The 21762-nt window shown below is 42.6% G+C and overlaps 1 protein-coding gene across 1 annotated transcript; it reads right to left on the bottom strand.

Annotated features, from left to right (window-relative positions):
- Window positions 1-1392: 1392 nt before the first annotated feature.
- Window positions 1393-17406, bottom strand: LOC115140310 (serine/threonine-protein kinase NIM1-like). The gene is made up of 5 exons (XM_029678626.2): window positions 17180-17406; window positions 16821-16933; window positions 6375-6496; window positions 3105-3251; window positions 1393-2270 (listed from the first exon to the last, which is right to left on the bottom strand). The coding sequence occupies exons 1-5, from the start codon at window positions 17404-17406 to the stop codon at window positions 1515-1517; spliced, it is 1365 nt and encodes a 454-aa protein (XP_029534486.1). The 3' UTR covers window positions 1393-1514.
- Window positions 17407-21762: the final 4356 nt, after the last annotated feature.

Raw genomic sequence — 21762 nt, 5'->3', positions numbered from 1 at the left:
GCCAGCAGATGGATCTTTGGCGATGTCGCAGCGGAAAAGCCTGTTGAAACCCCTCGGACGATTATGTCGGCGGACCAGTCGTGATGGATCGGCGGGGCTCCGTGTCGGCAGTAGAGGGTCAGTAGAGGGTCCAGGCCAATTGGCAAATTAGGTATTTTTGGACCTCTTCGGGTAGTCGGGAGATGGGCTTAGCTCGAGGCTAGCTCCAGGCTAACTGGTGCTTGCTCTGGGACAGAGACGTTAGCCAGGAGTAGCCACTCGGATTGCAGCTAGCTATTTACGATGATCCGGTATAAAGCTTCAGAGCTTGCGGTAGGAATCCGGAGATGTGGTAGAGAAAAAGCAGTCTGATATGCTTTGGGTAGATGTCGCGCTGGTGTCCTAGTTAGCGTTGAAGACCGCTAGCAGTGGCTAGCTAGTAGCTAGTTAGCGGCTAGCTTCTGATGAGGGTTCCGATTCTAAAGCATAGAAAAAGCAGATCCGTACCACATTGGGTGATGCGGGTTGCAGGAGAGTATATTCAGCCTGTGGTTGGGAAGTGAGATTAAAATATGTACGAAATATATACGGAAAAAAAAAGAGGAAAAAAAAAAAACTATATTTACACTATACAGGACGGGACAAGACAAAACACACGTCCGACTGCTACGCCATCTTGGCACAACAACTACTTCAGAATCTGTAACATCCATAATGATAAGTTTTCCACCCTAAGGTAATCATGAAAATTGCAATCTTTTAAAAATGATTGTTTTTATGTTCAGCCAAACCTTTCCTTCAAAATGGCCATCCATGTTTTGACCTAAGACTTACAAACTCACAGAATTTTGCTAATGTGTTTAATCTTTCCAAGAAGCTTACCACTGGGCACACACTGGTTGAATCAATGTTGTTTCCACATCATTTCAAAGAAATGGTTTTGAACCAACATGGAATAAATGTTGAATTGATGTCTGTACCCAGTGGGTTGTGCATTTCATGTAACATCCAGAACACTTCTTATTTGCTTTATTTCTCCAACATGCTAATATTTAGAAGTCAATTTCTGGGGGAATACATTCCCCCTGGTGGGTATATAGACACACACATCAAAATCGTATTTATATTTAGTTTGTCCATTCTGTGAGACATTTAAGTTGTGATTTTGTGAGCAAGTATTATGAACATAATGCTGGAATCGCCCAGGTTCCTTTGGAGAAAAATGTCTGCTGGATAATCATATGTTACATGTTTGCCTTTTCTGGTGAGACAAATTAGGGAAAGACTGGAAACCAGGCTAAAGTATATTCTCACAAAGACAAATACTCACTTGAATCTCAACTTTAAAACTTTTTCTTTCTTTTTTCCTTTTTTTTCTTAGCGTATCTGCGATTAATGTTTTGCCGATCAACATTCAAGGCAGAAATCAAACGGATTTAAAATTCACCATCTCATTCCTCATTCACAGTAACATACATTGTAATCGTTTGACAAAAAATACAATAAAGTTCAACTATAGGAGTAAAGGCTTTTCATCACAGAATCACACAGAGCTTGGAGGTGTGCCGTAAGCTGCGGTACGCCTTTAGCCGGTCCTTTTTACTCACTCTGGCCCCGACAACATGCGTAACCGCAGTCATGCTCTCTACTGCCTGCCTCTTGTGCGCACGGTGCAACAGAATCCTATAAACACCTGTTATAGAACTCCTACAGTCCTTCCCCTGATTATTCAAGATATGCTCCGTGGTGATCCCTAGTGTCTCCAGTGCCCCCCTCACCTCAGCCTCATCCTCCTCCAACTCTGAAGGTGTGCTCTCGGCCAGATAGGACGGGTCCAGTTTAAAGGGCTCCATGGCCCGAGGGAAGTCTACACTCAGCAGCCACTCACAGCCCATTATCTGCTCTACACTGCAGCGATCTGAGGGCTGAGGCTGGAGGATGCCTCTGATCAGCCTCTGGCAGGGCTCCAGTATCCAGGAGGGCAGCACATAGGCCCCCTCCAGGATACAGCGCTTCAACTTGGCAACCGTGTCCGCCCTGAAGGGCATGCTTCCTGTCACCATGAAGAACAGCATGACGCCCAGGGCCCAGATGTCTACGAAGATGCCCAGATAGTGTTCGTCCCGGAAGAGCTCTGGCGCGGCGTAGGGCGGGGAGCCGCAGAAGGTGTTGAGAGTCTCGTCGCGGCGGCTTAGCGTGCTGAATCCGAAGTCTCCCACCTTGACACAGGTGCTGCAGGTGTAGAAGACGTTCTCTGCTTTCAAGTCACGGTGGATGATGCTGTTGTCATGCTGTGGGGCAGGTCAAAGATGTATCTGGTTAATACACCAGTATATACTGTAAATACATCTCAGACTCTTTAAATTACATTCAATCACAGGAGGTTGGTGGCACCTTAATTTGGGAGAACAGGTGTAAGGGGTGCGTAACCGGTGGCAGGGAAGTCAGACGCAGGAGAGCAGAACTAGGTAATAGCCGGAGCAGTTTAATCGCAAAACCAACGGCATGAAGAAATAGATAACATGGGTACAAAACTCGATGCCCACCAGGAAACATGTGCATAAGCACTTACAACAAAAAATTCCACACAAAGACATGGGGGGAACAGAGGGTCAAATACACAACAATTAATGAGGGAAATGAAAACCAGGTGTGTAGGAAAACAAGACAAAACAAATGGAAAATTAAAAGTGGATTGATGATGGCTAGAAGACCGGTGACGCCGACCGCCAAACACTGCACGAACAAGGAGAGGAACCGACTTCGGTGGAAGTCGTGACAACAGGTTTGTGGTAATAACTGGAGCGTAATCAGTGGAATGGTATCAAACATGTGGTTTCCAGGTGTTTGATGCTTTACCATTTGCGCCGTTCCAGCCATTATCATGAGCCGATCTCCCCTCAGCAGCCTGCACTGCATTCAATGTTGCACCACAGAAAATAGACAATGTTTTTAAGCACTTTTCATCTACGGTTGCGGAGTCTGAATTGTTCTTATGACCCCAGCATAACATTTGTTTGGGAAACCTTGTGATATTACTGACTCAAACACATACAGTATGGACACATAATAAGCTATATTAAAGCGTATGTGAGCAGGACTGTAGCCCTGGGCCAGAAAAATACCATGTGTTTGACAGCTGAGAGGATCTGAGAGAAAACGATCTTGCTGTCTATGTCGGACAGTTTCCCCTCTGAGCTGATCTTGGTGTAGAGCTCGCCTCCGCCTGCATACTCCATCACCAGATGTAACCGTGACAATGTCTCCACCACCTGCCACCCACCAGGAAGAAACAGAGAGGATGGTCAAGGCATCTACTGATAATTACACTACTCTGTTTAATTACACTACTCTGTTTAATTACACTACTCTGTTTAATGACACTACTCTGTTTAATTACACTACTCTGTTTAATGACACTACTCTGTTTAATTACACTACTCTGTTTAATTACACTACTCTGTTTAATGACACTACTCTGTTTAATGACACTACTCTGTTTAATGACACTACTCTGTTTAATTACACTACTCTGTTTAATGACACTACTCTGTTTAATGACACTACTCTGTTTAATTACACTACTCTGTTTAATGACACTACTCTGTTTAATTACACTACTCTGTTTAATTACACTACTCTGTTTAATGACACTACTCTGTTTAATGACACTACTCTGTTTAATTACACTACTCTGTTTAATGACACTACTCTGTTTAATGACACTACTCTGTTTAATGACACTACTACTCTGTTTAATTACACTACTCTGTTTAATTACACTACTCTGTTTAATTACACTACTCTGTTTAATGACACTACTCTGTTTAATGACACTACTCTGTTTAATTACACTACTCTGTTTAATTACAATTACTACTCTGTTTAATGACACTACTCTGTTTAATGACACTACTCTGTTTAATGACACTACTCTGTTTAATTACACACTACTCTGTTTAATTACACTACTCTGTTTAATGACACTACTCTGTTTAATGACACTACTCTGTTTAATGACACTACTCTGTTTAATGACACTACTCTGTTTAATGACACTACTCTGTTTAATTACACTACTCTGTTTAATGACACTACTCTGTTTAATTACAATTACACTACTCTGTTTAATTACACTACTCTGTTTAATGACACTACTCTGTTTAATGACACTACTCTGTTTAATTACACTACTCTGTTTAATTACACTACTCTGTTTAATGACACTACTCTGTTTAATTACACTACTCTGTTTAATGACACTACTCTGTTTAATTACACTACTCTGTTTAATGACACTACTCTGTTTAATGACACTACTCTGTTTAATTACACTACTCTGTTTAATTACACTACTCTGTTTAATTACACTACTCTGTTTAATGACACTACTCTGTTTAATTACACTACTCTGTTTAATGACACTACTCTGTTTAATTACACTACTCTGTTTAATTACACTACTCTGTTTAATGACACTACTCTGTTTAATGACACTACTCACTACTCTGTTTAATTACACTACTTTAATGACACTACTCTGTTTAATGACACTACTCTGTTTAATGACACTACTCTGTTTAATTACACTAATTACACTCTGTTTAATTACACTAATGACACTACTGTTTAATGACACTAATGACACTCTGTTTAATTACTCTGTTTAATGACACTACTCTGTTTAATGACACTACTCTGTTTAATTACACTACTCTGTTTAATGACACTACTCTGTTTAATGACACTACTCTGTTTAATTACACTACTCTGTTTAATGACACTACTCTGTTTAATTACACTACTCTGTTTAATGACACTACTCTGTTTAATTACACTACTCTGTTTAATGACACTACTCTGTTTAATGACACTACTCTGTTTAATGACACTACTCTGTTTAATTACACTACTCTGTTTAATGACACTACTCTGTTTAATGACACTACTCTGTTTAATGACACTACTCTGTTTAATGACACTACTCTGTTTAATGACACTACTCTGTTTAATTACACTACTCTGTTTAATTACACTACTCTGTTTAATGACACTACTCTGTTTAATTACACTACTCTGTTTAATGACACTACTCTGTTTAATGACACTACTCTGTTTAATTACACTACTCTGTTTAATTACACTACTCTGTTTAATGACACTACTCTGTTTAATGTTTAATTACACTACTCTGTTTAATGACACTACTCTGTTTAATGACACTACTCTGTTTAATTACACTACTCTGTTTAATGACACTACTCTGTTTAATTACACTACTCTGTTTAATTACACTACTCTGTTTAATGTTTAATTACACTACTCTGTTTAATGACACTACTCTGTTTAATTACACTACTCTGTTTAATTACACTACTCTGTTTAATGAATTACACTACACTACTGTTTAATGACACTACTCTGTTTAATGACACTACTCTGTTTAATGACACTACTCTGTTTAATGACACTACTCTGTTTAATTACACTACTCTGTTTAATTACACTACTCTGTTTAATGACACTACTCTGTTTAATTACACTACTCTGTTTAATGACACTACTCTGTTTAATTACACTACTCTGTTTAATGACACTACTCTGTTTAATTACACTACTCTGTTTAATGACACTACTCTGTTTAATGACACTACTCTGTTTAATGACACTACTCTGTTTAATTACACACTACTCTGTTTAATGACACTACTCTGTTTAATGACACTACTCTGTTTAATTACACTACTCTGTTTAATTACACTACTCTGTTTAATTACACTACTCTGTTTAATGACACTACTCTGTTTAATTACACTACTCTGTTTAACTTACTCTGTTTAATGACACTACTCTGTTTAATTACACTACTCTGTTTAATGACACTACTCTGTTTAATTACACTACTCTGTTTAATGACACTACTCTGTTTAATGACACTACTCTGTTTAATGACACTACTCTGTTTAATGACACTACTCTGTTTAATGACACTACTCTGTTTAATTACACTACTCTGTTTAATGACACTACTCTGTTTAATGACACTACTCTGTTTAATGACACTACTCTGTTTAATTACACTACTCTGTTTAATGACACTACTCTGTTTAATTACACTACTCTGTTTAATGACACTACTCTGTTTAATTACACTACTCTGTTTAAAAGTGCACTGCACTGATGACATTAGTTTCTGAATTACCATGTTTAATGACTTTGTTTAATTACACTACTCTGTTTAAAAGTGCACTGCACTGATGACATTAGTTTCTGACCATGCTTTGTGTAACTCATTACTTATCCGTAATAGATGTTTAACAAGGCCTGGGAGGCTGTGTGTGTGTGTGTGTGTGTCTGTGTGTGTGTGTGTGTGTGCGTGCGTGCGTGTGACCCACCTCGTAAAGGCGTATGATGTTGGGGTGTTGCAGTCTCTCCATGCTGGATATCTCTCTGGATAGTAACCTCTGGGTCTTTTGGTCCAGCTTGGTCTTATCCAGGATTTTAATGGCCACCTTGTCTGATGGAGGACAAAGGGAAATGTTAATTTATTTATTAGGATTCCCGTTAGCTGTTCCTGATGCAACAGCTACTCTCCCTGGGGTCAGCGTTAAGCCTTTGTTATATACCTGAGGTCAACATAGAATGTAGAAATAAAAGGCAGGCATTGAGAGAAGAGTTAGGCAAAAATAAAGAGATATTCCTGTTTTAGCTCATGGCGTTTTATTCTCTATAGATAAAACGGTGCAATATTTTGTGGATGTCAACACACACTTCATATTTATATATCTCTATGCATTAGCAAGCTATGTGGCTGATAAAACATGTCCATTCTATAACATTTCAAGCCAAACATAAATAAACACATCTACTGTTGCTAGCCCCAATTCTGACTTGTTATCATATCTGCTTCACTGATTTTTGATCTCGTAAAAACCTGGGTTTTCTCCATGTTATAACACTAGAAGCTTATTACCTAAAAATGCATCAAATGAAAGTGTGGGTTCACAGCTACAATCCAGATGTGTTGGTCATTACTGAGACGTGGTAGAGTGTTTTGAATACTGATTTTAACTTTTCTGGTTATAAACTTTTTCGGCAAGACAGATCTTCCAAAGGTGGCAATCTTTATCAAGGATCAGCTTCAGTGCTTGGTTATCTCCACCAAGTCTGTCCTCAAACAATTTGATTTTCTCTTTTTAAGCATTAAACTTTCAAATAGCTCTTTGTTGAATGTTGCTGGGTGCCATCGTCCTCCATCAGCTCTGGTCTGTACCCTACCTGCCTTAAGCTCTCTCCTGGCCCCTTACACTAAGTCTGAATTTGTCCTGCTAGGTAACCTAAACTGGGACATGCTTAAACCACCTGACCAAGTCCTAGAGCAATGGGACTCCCTAAAATCTTTCTCAGATTATTACCAATCCCACAAGATGTAACTCCAAAGATTATAAATCTCCTTTTTTGATTTAACCAGGCAAGCCAGTTAAGAACTAATTCTTATTCACAATGACAGCCTACCCCAGCCAAACCCAGGCCAAGTGTGCGCTGCCCGATGTGATACAGTCTGGATTCAAACCAGGTACTGTAGTGACACCTACCTCTATGTACTGAGATGCAGTGCCTCTGACCACTGCACCACTCAGGAGCCTGTGATGTTATCCTCACAAATAATCCTGATATATATCAGTCTGGTGTTTTCTGTAATGATCATAGTGCTCACTGTTTTAGCCTGTGTTCGTAATGGCTGCTCAGTGAAACGACCTGTCCTGATTTGTTATAGACGCTTGCTAAAAAACTTGAATGAGAAAGCCTTCGTTCATGAACTGGCTTCTGTAAAATGGTATAGAATCAGCTTGATCCGGTTAAACGGTTAAAGACCTGGAGAATAAACCCTCCTCCTCACAGCTGCCCATGTCTCTTAATGTTGATGATGTGGTTGTTACTGACAAGAAGCACATTGCTAAGCTCTTTAATCACCACTTCATTAAGTCAGGATTCCTATTTGACTCAGCCATGCCTCCTTGCTTGTCCAACATTTCCTCATCTCCCACCCCTTCTACTGCGACTATCAACCGATGCTTCTCCCTATTTTTCCCCTGCCCCGCTACAAAGTTTCTCCCTGCAGGCAGTCACTGACTTCGAGGTGCTAAAGGAGCTCCTGAATCTTGACCCTAAAAAAACATCTGGGTCAGATGGTTTAGACCCTTTCTTCTTTAAGGTTGCTGCCAATATCATCTCCAAGCCTATCTCCGAACTGTTTAACCTGTCTCTCCTTTATGGGGAGGTTCCCATTGCTTGGAAGGCAGCCATGCTTCATCAATAATTTATAGGGGAGATCAAGCTGATCCTAACTGTTATAGGCCTATTTCTATTTTGCCCTGTTTATCAAGAGTTGGAAAAACTTGTCAATAATCAACTGACTGGCTTTCTTGATGTCTATATTATTCTCTCTGGTGTGCAATCTGGTTTCCGTTCAGGTTATGGAAACCTTAAAGGTCCTCAATGATGTCACCATTGCCCTTGATTCTAAACAATGTTGTGCTGCTATTTTTATTGACTTGGCCAAAGCTTTTGATATGGTAGACCATTCCATTCTTGTGGGCTGGCTAAGGAGTATTGGTGTTAGCACCTGGTTTGCTGACTACGTCTCTCAAAGAGTGCCGTGTATAAAGTCAGAAAATCTGCTGTCTCAGCTACTGTCTGTCACCAAGGGAGTAACCTAAGGCTCAATCATAGGCCCCACGCTCTTCTCAGTTTACATCAACAACATAGCTCAGGCAGTAAGAAGCTCTTTCATCCATTTATATGCAGATGATACAGTCTTATACTCAGCTGGCCCCTCTCCGGATATTGTGTTAAATGCACTACAACAAAGCTTTCTTAGAGTCCAACTAGCTTTCTCTACTCGTAACCTTGTTCTGAACACCTCCAAAATAAAGGTCCTATTGTTTGGTAAGAAGAATGCCCCTCTCCCCACAGGTGTGATTACTACCTCTGAGGGTTTAGAGCTTGAGGTAGTCACCTCATACAAGTATTTGGGAGTATGGCTAGATGGTACAGTGTCCTTCTCTCAGCACATATCAAAGATGCAGGCTAAAGTTATATCTAGACTTGGTTTCCTCTATTGTAATCGCACCTTTTTCACCCCAGCTGCCAAACTAACCCAGATTCAATAAAATCAAATCAAAGTTTATTTGTCACGTGCGCAGAATACAACAGGTGTAGACCTTACAGTGAAATGCTTACTTACAAGCCCTAACCAACAGTGCAATTTTTAAGCAAAAAATAGGTATTACGCAAGCAATAGATAAGTAAAGACAACAACAACAACAAATGTTTAAATGACAGTGAAAATAACAATAGCGAGGCTATATACAGGTGGTACCGGTACAGAGTCAATGTGCAGGGGCACCCATGCCAAATCTTTTCAGTGTCCTGAGGGGGAATATATTTTGTTGTGCCCTCTTCACGACTGTCTTGGTGTGTTTGGACCATTCTAGTTGGTTGGTAATGTGGACACCAAGGAACTTTAAGCTCTCACCCTGCTCCACTACAGTCCCGTCAATAAGAATGGGGGCGTGCTCGGTCCTCCTTTTCCTGTAGTCCACAATCATATCCTTTGTCTTGATTACTTTGAGGGAAAGGTTGCTATTCTGGCACCACCCGGCCAGGTCTCTGACCTCCTCGCTATTGGCTGTCTCGTCGTTGTCGGTGATCAGGCCTACCACTGTTGTGTCGTCCGCAAACGTAATGATGGTGTTGGAGTCGTGACTGGCCATGCAGTCGTGGGTGAACAGGGAGTACAGGAGGGGACTGAGCACGCACCCCTGAGGGGCTCCAGTGTTGAGGATCAGCGTGGCAGATGTGTTGCTACCTACCCTCACCACCTGAGGGCGGCTCGTCAGGAAGTCCAGGATCCAGTTGCAGAGGGAGGTGTTTAATCCCAGGATCCTTAGCTTAGTGCTGAGCTTTGAGGGCACTATAGTGTTGAACACTGAGCTGTAGTCAATGAATAGCATTCTCACATAGGTGTTCCTTTTGTCCAGGTGGGAAAGGGCCGTGTGGAATGCAATAGAGATGGCATCATCTGTGGATCTGTTTGAGCGGTATGCAAACTGGAGTGGGTCTAGGGTTTCTGGGATAATGGTGTTAATGTGGGCAATTACCTGCCTTTCAAAGCACTTCATGGCTATGGACGTGAGTGCTACGGGTCTGTAGTCATTCATGCAGGTTACCTTAGTGCTCTTGGGCACAGGGACTATGGTGGTCTACCTGAAGCATGTTGGTATTACAGATTCAATCAGGGACATGTTGAAAATGTCAGTGAAGACACTTGCCAGTTGGTCAGCACATGCCCGGAGCACATGTCCTGGTTATACGTCTGGCCCAGTGGCCTTGTGAATGTTGACTTGTTTAAAGGTCTTACTCACGTCTGAGAGCGTGATCACACAGTCGTCCAGAACAGCTGATGCTCTCATGCATGCCTCAGTGTTGCTTGCCTCGAAGCGAGCATAGAAGTAATTTAACTAATCTGTTAGGCTCGTGTCACTGGGCAGCTCACGGCCGTGCTTCCCTTTGTAGTCTGAAATAGTTTGCAGGCCCTACCACATCCAACAAGCGTCGGAGCCGGTGTAGTACCATTCAATCTTAGTCCAGTATTGGCGCTTTGCCTGTTTGATGGATCATCGGAGGGTATAGCAGGATTTCTTATAAGCATCCAGGTTAGAGTGACGCACATTGAAAGTGGCAGCTATACCCTCTATCCTCTACCCTGTAGTCCATGGCTTCTGGTTGGGGTATGTACGTACAGTCACTGTGGGGACAACGTCCTCGATGCACTTATTGATAAAGCCAGTGACTGAGTGGTGTACTCCTCCATGCCATTGGAAAAATCCTTTACCATATTCCAGTCTGCGCTAGCAAAACAGTCCTGTAGTTTGGCATCTGCTTCATCTGATCACTTTTTTATAGACTGAGTCACTAGTGCTTGCAGCTTTAATTTTTTGCAGGAATCAGGAGGATAGAATTATGCCAAATGGAGGGCGAGGGAGAGCTTAGTACGTCTTTGTGTGTGGAGTAAAGGTGATCTAGAATTTCTTTCCCTCTGGTTGTGCATTTAACATACTGATAGAAATTAATTAGGTAAAACTGATTTAATTTTCCCTGCATTAAAGTCCCTGGCCACTAGGAGCGTCGCCTCTGGGTGAGCAGTTTCCTGTTTGCTTATTTCCTTATACAGCTGACTCAGAGCCGTCTTAGTGCCAGCGTCCATCTGTGGTAGTAAAAAACCATCAACAAAAAAATTATGCAAACTCTTGGCAAATAGCGTGGTCTACAGCTTATCATGACATACTCTACTTCATGCGAGCAAAATCTAGAGACTTCCTTAGATTTTGTGCACCAGCTGTTGTTAACAAATATGCACAGACAGCCAACCCTCGTCTTACCAGAGTGTGCTGTTCTGTCTAGCCTGTGCTGCTAGCTGAATGTTTTCCATGTCGTCATTCAGCCACGATTCGGTGAAACATAAAATATTACAGTTTTTGATGTCCCGTTGTTAGCATATTCGTGATCGTACCTCGTCTAATTTATTGTCCAATGATTGTACGTTGGCAAGTAATATTGATGGTAAAGGCAGATTTCCCACTCACCATCGACGGATCCTTACGAGGCACCCCGCCCTGTGTCCTCTATACCTGTGTCTCTTTCTCTTGCCAATTTCAGGGATTTTGGCCTTGTCGAGTGTCTGAAGTACATCCTATGCGTCCTGCTTGTTGAAGAAAAAATCTTTGTCTAATCCGAGGTGAGTGATGACTGTCCTGATATCCAGAAGCTCTTTTTTGCTGTAAAATAAGGTGGCAGAAACATTATGTACAAAATAAGTTACAAATAACGCGAAAAAATAACACATAATAGCACAATTGGTTAGGCGCCAGTAAAATGGCTACCATTTCTAATGGCGCCATTCAGATGACCATCCAACCCATGCTAGATTACGGAGACATAATTTATAGATTGGCAGGTAAGGGTGCGGAAAGATGTTCTTTACCATTCGGCCATCAGATTTGCCACCAATGCTCCTTATTGGATACATCACTGCACTCTATACTTCTCTGTAAACTAATCATCTCTGTATACGCAAGACCCACTGGTTGATGCTTATTTAAAAAACCCTCTTTGGCCTCACTCCCCCCTATCTGAGATATCTACTGCAGCGCTCATCATCCACATACAACACCTGTGCTGCCAGTCACATTCTGTCAAAGGTCCCCAAAGCACACACAACCTTGGGCTGCTGATCTTTTCAGTTCGCTGCAGCTAGCAACTGGAAAGACCTGCAACAAACATTCAAACTGGACCATTTTATTTCAATCTCCTCATTCAAAGACTCAATCATGGACACTTACTGACAGTTGTGGCTGCTTTGCGTGATGTATTGTTGTCTTTACCTTCTTGTCCTTTGTGCTGTTGTCTGTGCCCAATAATGTTTGTACCATGTTTGTGCTGCTACCATGTTGTGTTGATACCATATTGTTGTCATGTTGTGTTACTACAATGCTGTGTTGTCATGTGTTGCTGCCTTGCTATGTTGCTCTCTTCGGTCTCTCTTGTCGTGATGTGTGTTTTGTCCTATATTTATATCATTTAAAAAAATCCCAGCCCGTGCTCGCAGGAGGCCTTTTGCCTTTTGGTAGGCCGGCATTCTAAATAAGAATTTGTTCTTAACTGACTTGCCTAGTTAAAGGTTAAATTAAATTTAAAAAATTTAAAAATAAGTGACTGAAACTTTCCAAACTTCTGTTTCATTCTGTCACTATGGTAATGGAATGTTTATATTCAATATTCAGTTGATGTGGAATGTTGTTCAATATCCTGGGAAATGTTCAGACCCTGATTAACATAGCTAGTAGCAAGCCTATGCAATGGAGAGTATCTGCAGATTTTTCTCTGGTTGAAGTGGCCTGGTTGTCCCTGTTGCATTTGCCATCAGCATTGAGGGTGCCACAGGGTTCAATTCTCAGGCTGACTCTTTGCTCTGTATACATCAATGACGTCGCTCTTGCTGCTGGTGATTATTTGATCCACCTCTACGCAAAGGACTCCATTCTGATTACCTCTGGGCCTTCTTTGGACTTCTTGTGTTAACTATCCTCCAGACAAGCTTCAATGCCATACAACTCTCATTCTGTGGCCTCCAACTGCTCTTAAATGCAAGTAAAACTAAATACATGCTCTTCAATTCATCGCTGCCCGCACCTGCACGCCTGTCCAGCATCACTACTCTGGACGGTTCTGACATACCTAGGTGTCTGGTTAGACTGTAAACTCTCCTTCCAGACTCACATTAAACATCTCCAATCCAAAATTAAATCTAGAATCGGCTTCATATTTTGCCACAAAGCATCCTTCACTCATGCTGCCAAACATACCCTAGTAAAACTGACCATCCTACCGATCCTTGACTTCGGTGATGTCATTTACAAAATAGCCTCCAACACTCTACTCAACAAATTGGATGCAGTCTATCACAGTGCCATCCGTTTTGTCACCAAAGCCCCATATACTACCCACCACTGCAACCTGTACGCTCTCGTTGGATGTCCCTCGCTTCATACTCGTCGCCAAACCCACTGGCTCCAGGTCATCTACAAGTCTCTGCTAGGTAAAGCCCCGCCTTATCTCAGCTCACTGGGTCACCATAGCAGCACCCACCCGTAGCACACGCTCCAGCAGGTATATCCTTCTGGTCACCCCGAAATCCAATTCTTCCCTTGGCCGCCTCTCCTTCCAGTTCTCTGCTACCAATGACTGGAATGAACTGCAAAAATCACTAAAGCTGGAGACTCTTACCTCCCTCATTAGCTTTAAGCACCAGCTGTCAGAGCAGCTCACAGATCACTGCACCTGTACATAGCCCATCTGTAAATAGCCCATCCAAACTACCTCATCCCCATACTGTATTTTTTCATTTATCTTGCCCCTTTGCACATCCTACCATTCCAGTGTTTAATTGCTATATTGTAATTACTTCGCCACCATGGCCTATTTATTGCTTTACCTCCCTTATCCTACCTAATTTGCACATGCTGTATATATAATTTTCTACTGTATTATTGATTGTATGTTTGTTTATTCCATGTGTAACTCTGTGTTGTTGTATGTGTCGAACTGTGTCATGCCCTGGCCATAGAGAGGCTTTTATTCTCTATTTTGGTTAGGCCAGGGTGTGACTAGGGTGGGCATTCTATATTATTTTTTCTATGTTTTTGTATTTCTTTGTTGTTGGCGGGGTATGGTTCTCAATCAGGGACAGCTGTCTATCGTTGTCTCTGATTGGGAACCATTCTTAGGTAGCTCTTGCCCACATGGGTTTTGTAGGTAGTTATTTTCTGTTTTGTGTGTCGGCACCAGACAGAACTGTTTTGTTTGTGCCGCTTTGTTATTTTTTGTTCTAGTGTTCAGTTTTATTAAAAATCATGAACACGTACCATGCTGCACCTTGGTCCTCTTCTTCGAACAGCCGTTACAGAACTACCCACCACCATAGGACCAAGCAGAGTGGCCAGGAGAGGCAGCCCCAATAAAAAGAAATGGGGGGACACACGGGACGGTCGGCGGAGCCGAGGATGGAACCAGAGCCAGCCAGGGTGAAATTGGAGGTGAGCGAAGGAAGCGAAGCAGAGACATTGAAGGAGTTGATGGGGAGATTGGAGGAGAGAGTAATGAGAGAGTTACTATGTTGGTGCATGAGGCACGACATCCACCCGACGGAGTGTGTCCTCGATTTGATGCCACCTGAGTCAGCTCTCCATACTCGTCCTGAGGTGCGTGCTAGCCGTCTGGTGAAGACTGTGCCAGCCCCACGCAACAGGCCTCCTGTGCGCCTCCCCAGCCCTGCACGTCTTGTGCCAGCTTGGCGCTACAGATCTCCAGTACGCGTTCTTAGCCCGGTGCGCTACATTCCAGCTCCCCGCATCTGCCGGGCTAGGGTGAGGATCCAGCCAGGACGGATGGTGCCAGCCCTGCTCTCCAGACCTCCAGTGCGTCTCTTCGGGCCAGGATATCCAGCACCGACTCTGGGCACGGTTTCCCCAGCTCGCCAGGAGATCCCAGTGCGGCCTGTTCCAGCTCCCTGCACGTGCCGGGCTAGAGTGGGCATTCAGCCTGGAAGAGTGGTAACAAGGCTACGCACCAGATCTCCAGTGCTCCCCCACAGCCCGGTCTATCCTGTGCCTCCTCCACGGACCAGGCCTCCAGTAGGTCTCCCCAGCCTGGTGAGTCCTGTGTCTGTGTCCTGTCCGGAGCTGCCAGAGTCGCCCTCCTGTCCGGAGCAGCCAGAGTCGCCCTCCTGTCCGGAGCAGCCAGAGTCGCCCTCCTGTCCGGAGCAGCCAGAGTCGCCCTCCTGTCCGGAGCAGCCAGAGTCGCCCTCCTGTCCGGAGCAGCCGAGTCGCCCTTCTGTCCGGGGCCCGCTGCGAGGGTCTCCGTCCCTCACCAGAGCCGCCGCCGTAAAGAGGGCCCACCCGGACCCTCCCCTTGAGAGTCAGGTTTTGCGGCAGGAGTCCGCACCTTTGAGGGGGGTACTGTCACGCCCTGGCCATAGAGAGGCTTTTATTCTCTATTTTGGTTAGGCCAGGGTATGGTTCCCAATCAGGGACAGCTGTCTATCGTTGTCTCTGAATGGGAACCATACTTAGGTAGGTCTTGGCCACCTGGGTTTTGTGGGTAGTTAGCTCCTGCTGACTCCATATTCGGGTGTGAAATTCTGTAAGGGGTGCGTGACTGGCTTCAGGAAAGTCAGGCGCAGGAGAGCAGAACTGGGCAATAACCAGAGCAGTAAGCAAAACCAACAGCACACAGAACAACAAAATATGGGTACAAAATAACCCGTCGCGATCCAGTCAAAGTGCACAAGCACTATATAACAAACAATTTCACACACAGACATGGGGGGAACAGAGGGTTAAATGCATGACAAGTAATGAGGGAATGTAAACCAGGTGTGTTGGAAAACAAATGGAAAATTAAAGGTGGATCGGTGATGGCTAGAAGACCGGTGACGTCGACCACCGAACACCGCCCGAACAAGGAGAGGAACTCACTTCGGCGGAAGTCGTGACACGCACACACACAAAACACACTTCAGTCTTTGATGAAGCATGCAGGAATTCCATCCATCCCTAGGCAAACACAAGATCTCTAATCAATCCATATTTTCCAGGGCAACAGTAAGACAGGCTGTCTTTCTGTGGCAGATTCAGACTACAGGCCACTGGGTCAAAAACAGGTTGAATCAAGTGTTTCCACATCATTAAAAAAATCAATGTTATGACATGGAATCAATGTGGAAAACTGATTGTATTCCAAAAAGTCATCAAGGTAAGGGAATTTAGTGTTTTTTAAAAACTTTTTAACCCAAATCCGTAGATTTTTTTCGTTGATTTCACATTGAATACATGTTAGTAGACAATCAACCAAAACTAAATCAAAACTAGATGTTGAAATGATGTCTGTGCCCAGTGGCAAACCACTGGCTCAATAGCAAACAGCTATCCAGGGAAATGTATTATTAGCTCATTGATGAAAACAGCTTGTCAGTCATCACTACGCTTTGAGATTTTGCTGGAGCAGAGGAGCTGGGTTTTCCAATAAATATTTAACTCAAGCCAGCATATTTAGTGAAGATTGGCCAGGCGGCCTACATATATATTTTCACTTTTTTATTGTCCATGAATGCATAATTCAAAGATTCAAAGGTTTGGTGAGCATCTGCAGTATAGCAAGGCTGTGTGTGTTATGTTAAATATCAGTTAATGTGTTTCCTGCCTGGCAGGTGTCTTCCTTACCTTTTGTGAGGGCGTGGATCCCCAGTTTGACGTGGGAAAAGTTTCCACAGCCGATCTCTCCACGGACCTTGTAGAAGCTGATACGCCGGCCCAAGGTAAGCTCACGGACCACCCTGTTAATAAAATAAACAGCCCTTACAAATGATCCAGAATAATAATACTTGTGGTAATTAATCTTCTTTCATGTTTTTTTCTTAGAGAGCGTTGTCTTGCTCCTGTCATCCTTCTCCTACCTGTCATCCTGCTCCTACCTGTCATTCTTCTCCTACCTGTCGTCCTTCTCCTACCTGTCATCCTGCTCCTACCGGTCGTCCTGGCCCTACCTGTCGTCCTGGCCCTACCTGTCATCCTTGCCCTACCTGTCGTCCTGGCACAAGTCCAGGTTTAGCCTCTCCAGGGGGGTGATGCGGTGGCCAGGGACCCCCTCGTCATCTGTAGTGATGTCCGAGCTCTCCAAGCGGCTCCAGCACGCGTATCTCTTGTCCTGACCCGCTGTGCTCCCAGTCAAAACCCCAGCCCCAGACCCCCTGGAGCACCCCACTGTAGCCCCAGCAGGTCTCACCCCAGCGGGGCACACAGCCGTCATCCTACCCAGGATGCCTAGGATAGGGAAGGCTTAGCTCATGGCTGGAAGGGGTTCTGGTGCAGGGCACCACCTATGGATGAAAAAACAGACAATAACTTGTTGTGTTGATGAGGGAAATACCCAGAGCCCTGTTCAATTAATCCTGTCAAACCCATTATCTGCGCTGCAAAATGCAAATTTCTTGTATTGTATTCACGATCCGCACCAAAAACATGTTAAATGTGGGAATCTCACCTTTATACATAGGGTCCATGTAGAGAGCTTTGCTGCTTCACCGAGTGTCCATACAATGACAGATAAGAAATAATTTATGATAATTTGGCGAGTGCTTATATTTGTCCTATTTCATGCATGTGTGAATTAGAAATGTGTTTCTTGCATATCCAAACTCTCTGAATGGGGTCACAACCAGGGTCCAACCCAAAACAGAGGCTACTAGTCTCTTTCTCCAGACCTTCAATGGACTGCAGTATGAAAATACTGCCTTAACCAAGGCAGTTGATGTTGGTTTTTGATCCGTAGCTCAAGTATGTTCAAGGAAGGTATCTCCAGAATGTTTGTAAGCACAGCTTGTTCCTCAATATCATTCTTTTGGGGTTCGTTCCTTGTTCCTTGTCAAACATTGGCTCATTGGTGAAATTAGCATTCAGACAATATCTTTAAATAAATCATTCAAAAACCTTTATTAATGCAATTGCAGACAGAAGTTGACAACAGGAACATAGCACGCATGTTTCCGAGTAAGTTCTGCAAAATAGAAAAGGGTCCGAGTTGCTTTATTATTCCAACAGTCATATCTTAGTGATATCACTGCCTACGTCATTACCTTCCACCCATGAGACCAAAATCATGCCTACACAGCTATATAAACAATAGTTTTAGTGTTATCTAAAAGCTCAGCAGTAAATGTCCAAGTTGATTTATAGTGAATGTCTGACTAATCTCTTATCTCTTGCACTCCCCTGCAGAGTTCTTTCTCACAGTCACACATTTCTCAGACAGTTTCTTTATAAGAGGCAGAGATTAGAAAAGACTGTGGAACAATATTAAACCTTTATAATGAATATATATATTGTTAATCTGTAGTCTAGGACCCTATAAATGTAAGGAGGGAGGGGTCTTTTACCCCCTCCCCTTCTATTAATACAATAAGCATAATCAATTATTATAATACATCAAACATTTGGTACAGCCCCTATCATGAACCCAAGGTGAACCCCTGACAGTTCCTTGAAACAGAGGATGGCTTAATAAAGACTGTTAGTTGTTCGAGAGTGAGCAACAGTTTCTCAGTCCACTGGCCCTCACATCAGTGCTGCTGCATTTTAATTGGCTCTTTGATTCTATATATAGCCCACTTTTGGGGGAGTAGTGGGGAGGCAGGGGAAGGAGGGGGGAGGATGGAGTAAGGGGATATGACTGACGTTAAGGTACTGTCATGGGGTACTGCCTTAAATGCCCCATGAGGTTGTCCCTCTCTTGAACAATGAAGTCAGTCGAATAATGAACTTTTCTCCCACTCTCTCCTCTCTTCTCTCTGACACACTTACTGTAGGGATTAATGAAGAAAATTACTACATCTTTAAATCCCGGCTTTGTTAATCATGTGTGTGATCAGGGGTGGGGTGTTTGAGCAAACAAAACAGTATAAGTGCATGTGCATAATTAGTTTGTTTAGGTGTACATAGAGTACCAGTCAAAAGTTTGGACTCACTCATTCAAGGGATTTTCTTTATTTTCACTATTTTCTGCTGATATTCTGTTTATTGTCTATCATGATTGCCTAGTCACTTTTACCCTTACCTAAATGTCAGTGGAGGCTGCTGAGGGGAGGACGGCTAATAATAATGGCTGGAACGGAGCTAATGTAATGGAATCGAACACATGGAGACCATGTGTTTTATGTACTTGATACCATTACTCTCTTTCCGCTCCAGCCATTACGAGCCCTTCCTCCTCAATTAAGGTGCCACCAACCTCCTGTGCTACATGGACATATTACCTCAATTACCCCAACTGCCTCATACCCCTGCACATTGACTCGGTACTGGTACTGCATGTCTATTGCCTCATTATTGTTATGTTATTGTGTTACTATTTTGTCTTATTTGCTAATTGTTCTTACTTTTTAACTCTGAATTGTTGGGAAAGGGCTCGTAGGTTAGCATTTCATGATAAAGTCTACACCTGTTGTATTTGGCGCATGTGAAAAATGTATTTGATTTGTTATGTATTGTGGCATGTGTATATAGAATGTGTATAGGCTTGTTTCCCATCGCTAGCAGAACACCTAGCCCTAAGAAGTTAATGGCATGTGTATATAGAATGTGTATAGACTTGTTTCCCACATGAAACTTGTCTTTGTGCCAGACTGGGTTCAAGTGACTTCTGTTTCTTTTTTTTCGTTGCGTTGCGTTGCGTTATATGTATGTATGTACAGTGTATTATTTCACTGCTCTAGGGATGTCATTTACTATTATGTATTGATTTTTACCTTACTTTTTCTTTATTTAATTTTTAAATGTTTTACTCTTTATGCGATGCGAAAGCATCTGCAATAAGAATTATCATTTAATTACCATAGTGGATTATTGTAATGTTTGTTTATGTGTAAATTAATCCCATAAGGGATGGGTTGCCAATTGGAGATTTGACACAAAAATACAATTTCATTCATTCAAAAAATGTAACTCATTCAAATTTCATTCAGGTACATCTGATTAGCACTAGCTAACAAAGCTTTGCAAAACATATTTTTGATACATGGAGTCACCGTATCAATATAATATTGTCCCTAACAATATTATGATATGTCATGTAATCAATTTTCCCCCATCACTAACTATAACCCCTATAGCTTCTAAATGAGCAGAAGTAACGCATCCTGAAGTAATGCAGCCTGATGCTCTCCACCATAGGTGGGGGTTAGTTCCTCTATCATCAGCTTAAGCACCACACAACCAGACTGGTGGTCTCTAATACAACACTGATGTATCTCAGACATGACCAGCCATACACCTTCACAGACAAAACAAAGCGGAATCACTAAGTCAATAGATGAGGGATGCCTGTATATGAAGGTTTTCAGTCCAATCCTTGGCATTGACTATCTTAGTTTGAATTTCGAGGATATACAACTGTCGTACAATTCCGCAGCCATAACCAATCTAAATAATAATAATCTTATATAAACACCTCATTATAATTAGTGATATCGCAATACAGGATATCACTTGTTTCTACTGAAGGGGAGTAGTGGAGGTGGAGCATAGCAAATCAAAGTGATTCCCTTTGTGAGCTCTCCCGTCTGCCCAACCTTCAAACACCTCCCTGCCTTCCTGTGTCTCTCTGGCATGAATATCTAGCCATTGATCTGAGGGAGGCTAAAAGGACTCGCCAAGAGAGGAGAGGCCTCCGCTTTTACAGCACAAAGCGAACACTGTTCTGCAAATTAGCCTTTTATGTGAGCGTGCAGACACGGCACATGTGGTGCAAAACATAGGCAGACACGCAAACACACACACACACACACCCACACACACGCACTGAAAATGAGTTGTTTATGCATTTTATTTAGCAGCTAATACACTGGAGAGTACAGATTATATTAAAAAAGTCACCTCAGTAAATCAATTGGAAATGTTTGTGTTTAGAGTATGATTGACAACTCCACTTGGTTGCTTGGTGATGGACAGTGACCATGTTTGTCTCTATTCTGGAATATGTTCTTATATAGAGTCATTATTGCATGGAACTCCGTTCAATATCATATTGCTCAAATAAACAGCACACCTGGTTTAAAAAAACAGATAAAGCAACACCTCGCGGCACAACGCCTCTCCACTATTTGACCTAGATAGTTTGTGTGTATGTATTGAGATGTAGGCTACGTGTGCCTTTAAAAAAAATCCTCTCTTGAAGACATCCTTTCTGAGCTGAGATCCCAACGTACAGAACTCAACATCAAACTAGATGGCATTAACTCTCAGCTCAGTGTGATTGGGGGCAAGGTGACAACCCTGGAAAATGCCTTGCCTGACATCAACAACAAGATAACCATACACGTGGAGTACCTAGATGAGGCTCACTGGCAGATGCCATGGAAACAATAGCAAATAGAGCATCTGGATGAGAAAACAGAGGACCTTGAATATAGGAGCGAAGGAATAACTGTTCTATTAAACTTTTGCTCACAAATTTCTGTGTTTTAAGTCCAAATGATTTGCCCTATATCATGTGGGGGATGTATTTGTAGGCTGGGATATTGATTTTATGTACTTTATTCCTCCCTCTCTTTTTTTCGTGTGGTCTGGACGGGGGCTACATTGTCACTCATTTAATGGAGAGGATGAGACT

This window comes from Oncorhynchus nerka, linkage group LG13, assembly GCF_034236695.1.
Source record: "Oncorhynchus nerka isolate Pitt River linkage group LG13, Oner_Uvic_2.0, whole genome shotgun sequence".
Lineage (NCBI taxonomy): Eukaryota > Metazoa > Chordata > Actinopteri > Salmoniformes > Salmonidae > Oncorhynchus > Oncorhynchus nerka.
Note: the sequence above shows the minus strand (reverse complement) of the source record. Positions and strands in the feature narration are given on the sequence as shown.

Excerpts from the sequence above, each read along its gene's own strand:
- LOC115140310 (XM_029678626.2), bottom strand. The coding sequence starts at position 17,406 with ATGACGGCTGTGTGCCCCGCTGGGGTGAGACCTGCTGGGGCTACAGTG. Across the intron at positions 16,934-17,179 it reads GACTTGTGCCAGGACGACAG|GGTGGTCCGTGAGCTTACCT; the intron begins GTAGGGCAAGGA and ends TTTTATTAACAG. Across the intron at positions 3,252-6,374 it reads ACATCATACGCCTTTACGAG|GTGGTGGAGACATTGTCACG; the intron begins GTGGGTCACACG and ends GGTGGGTGGCAG.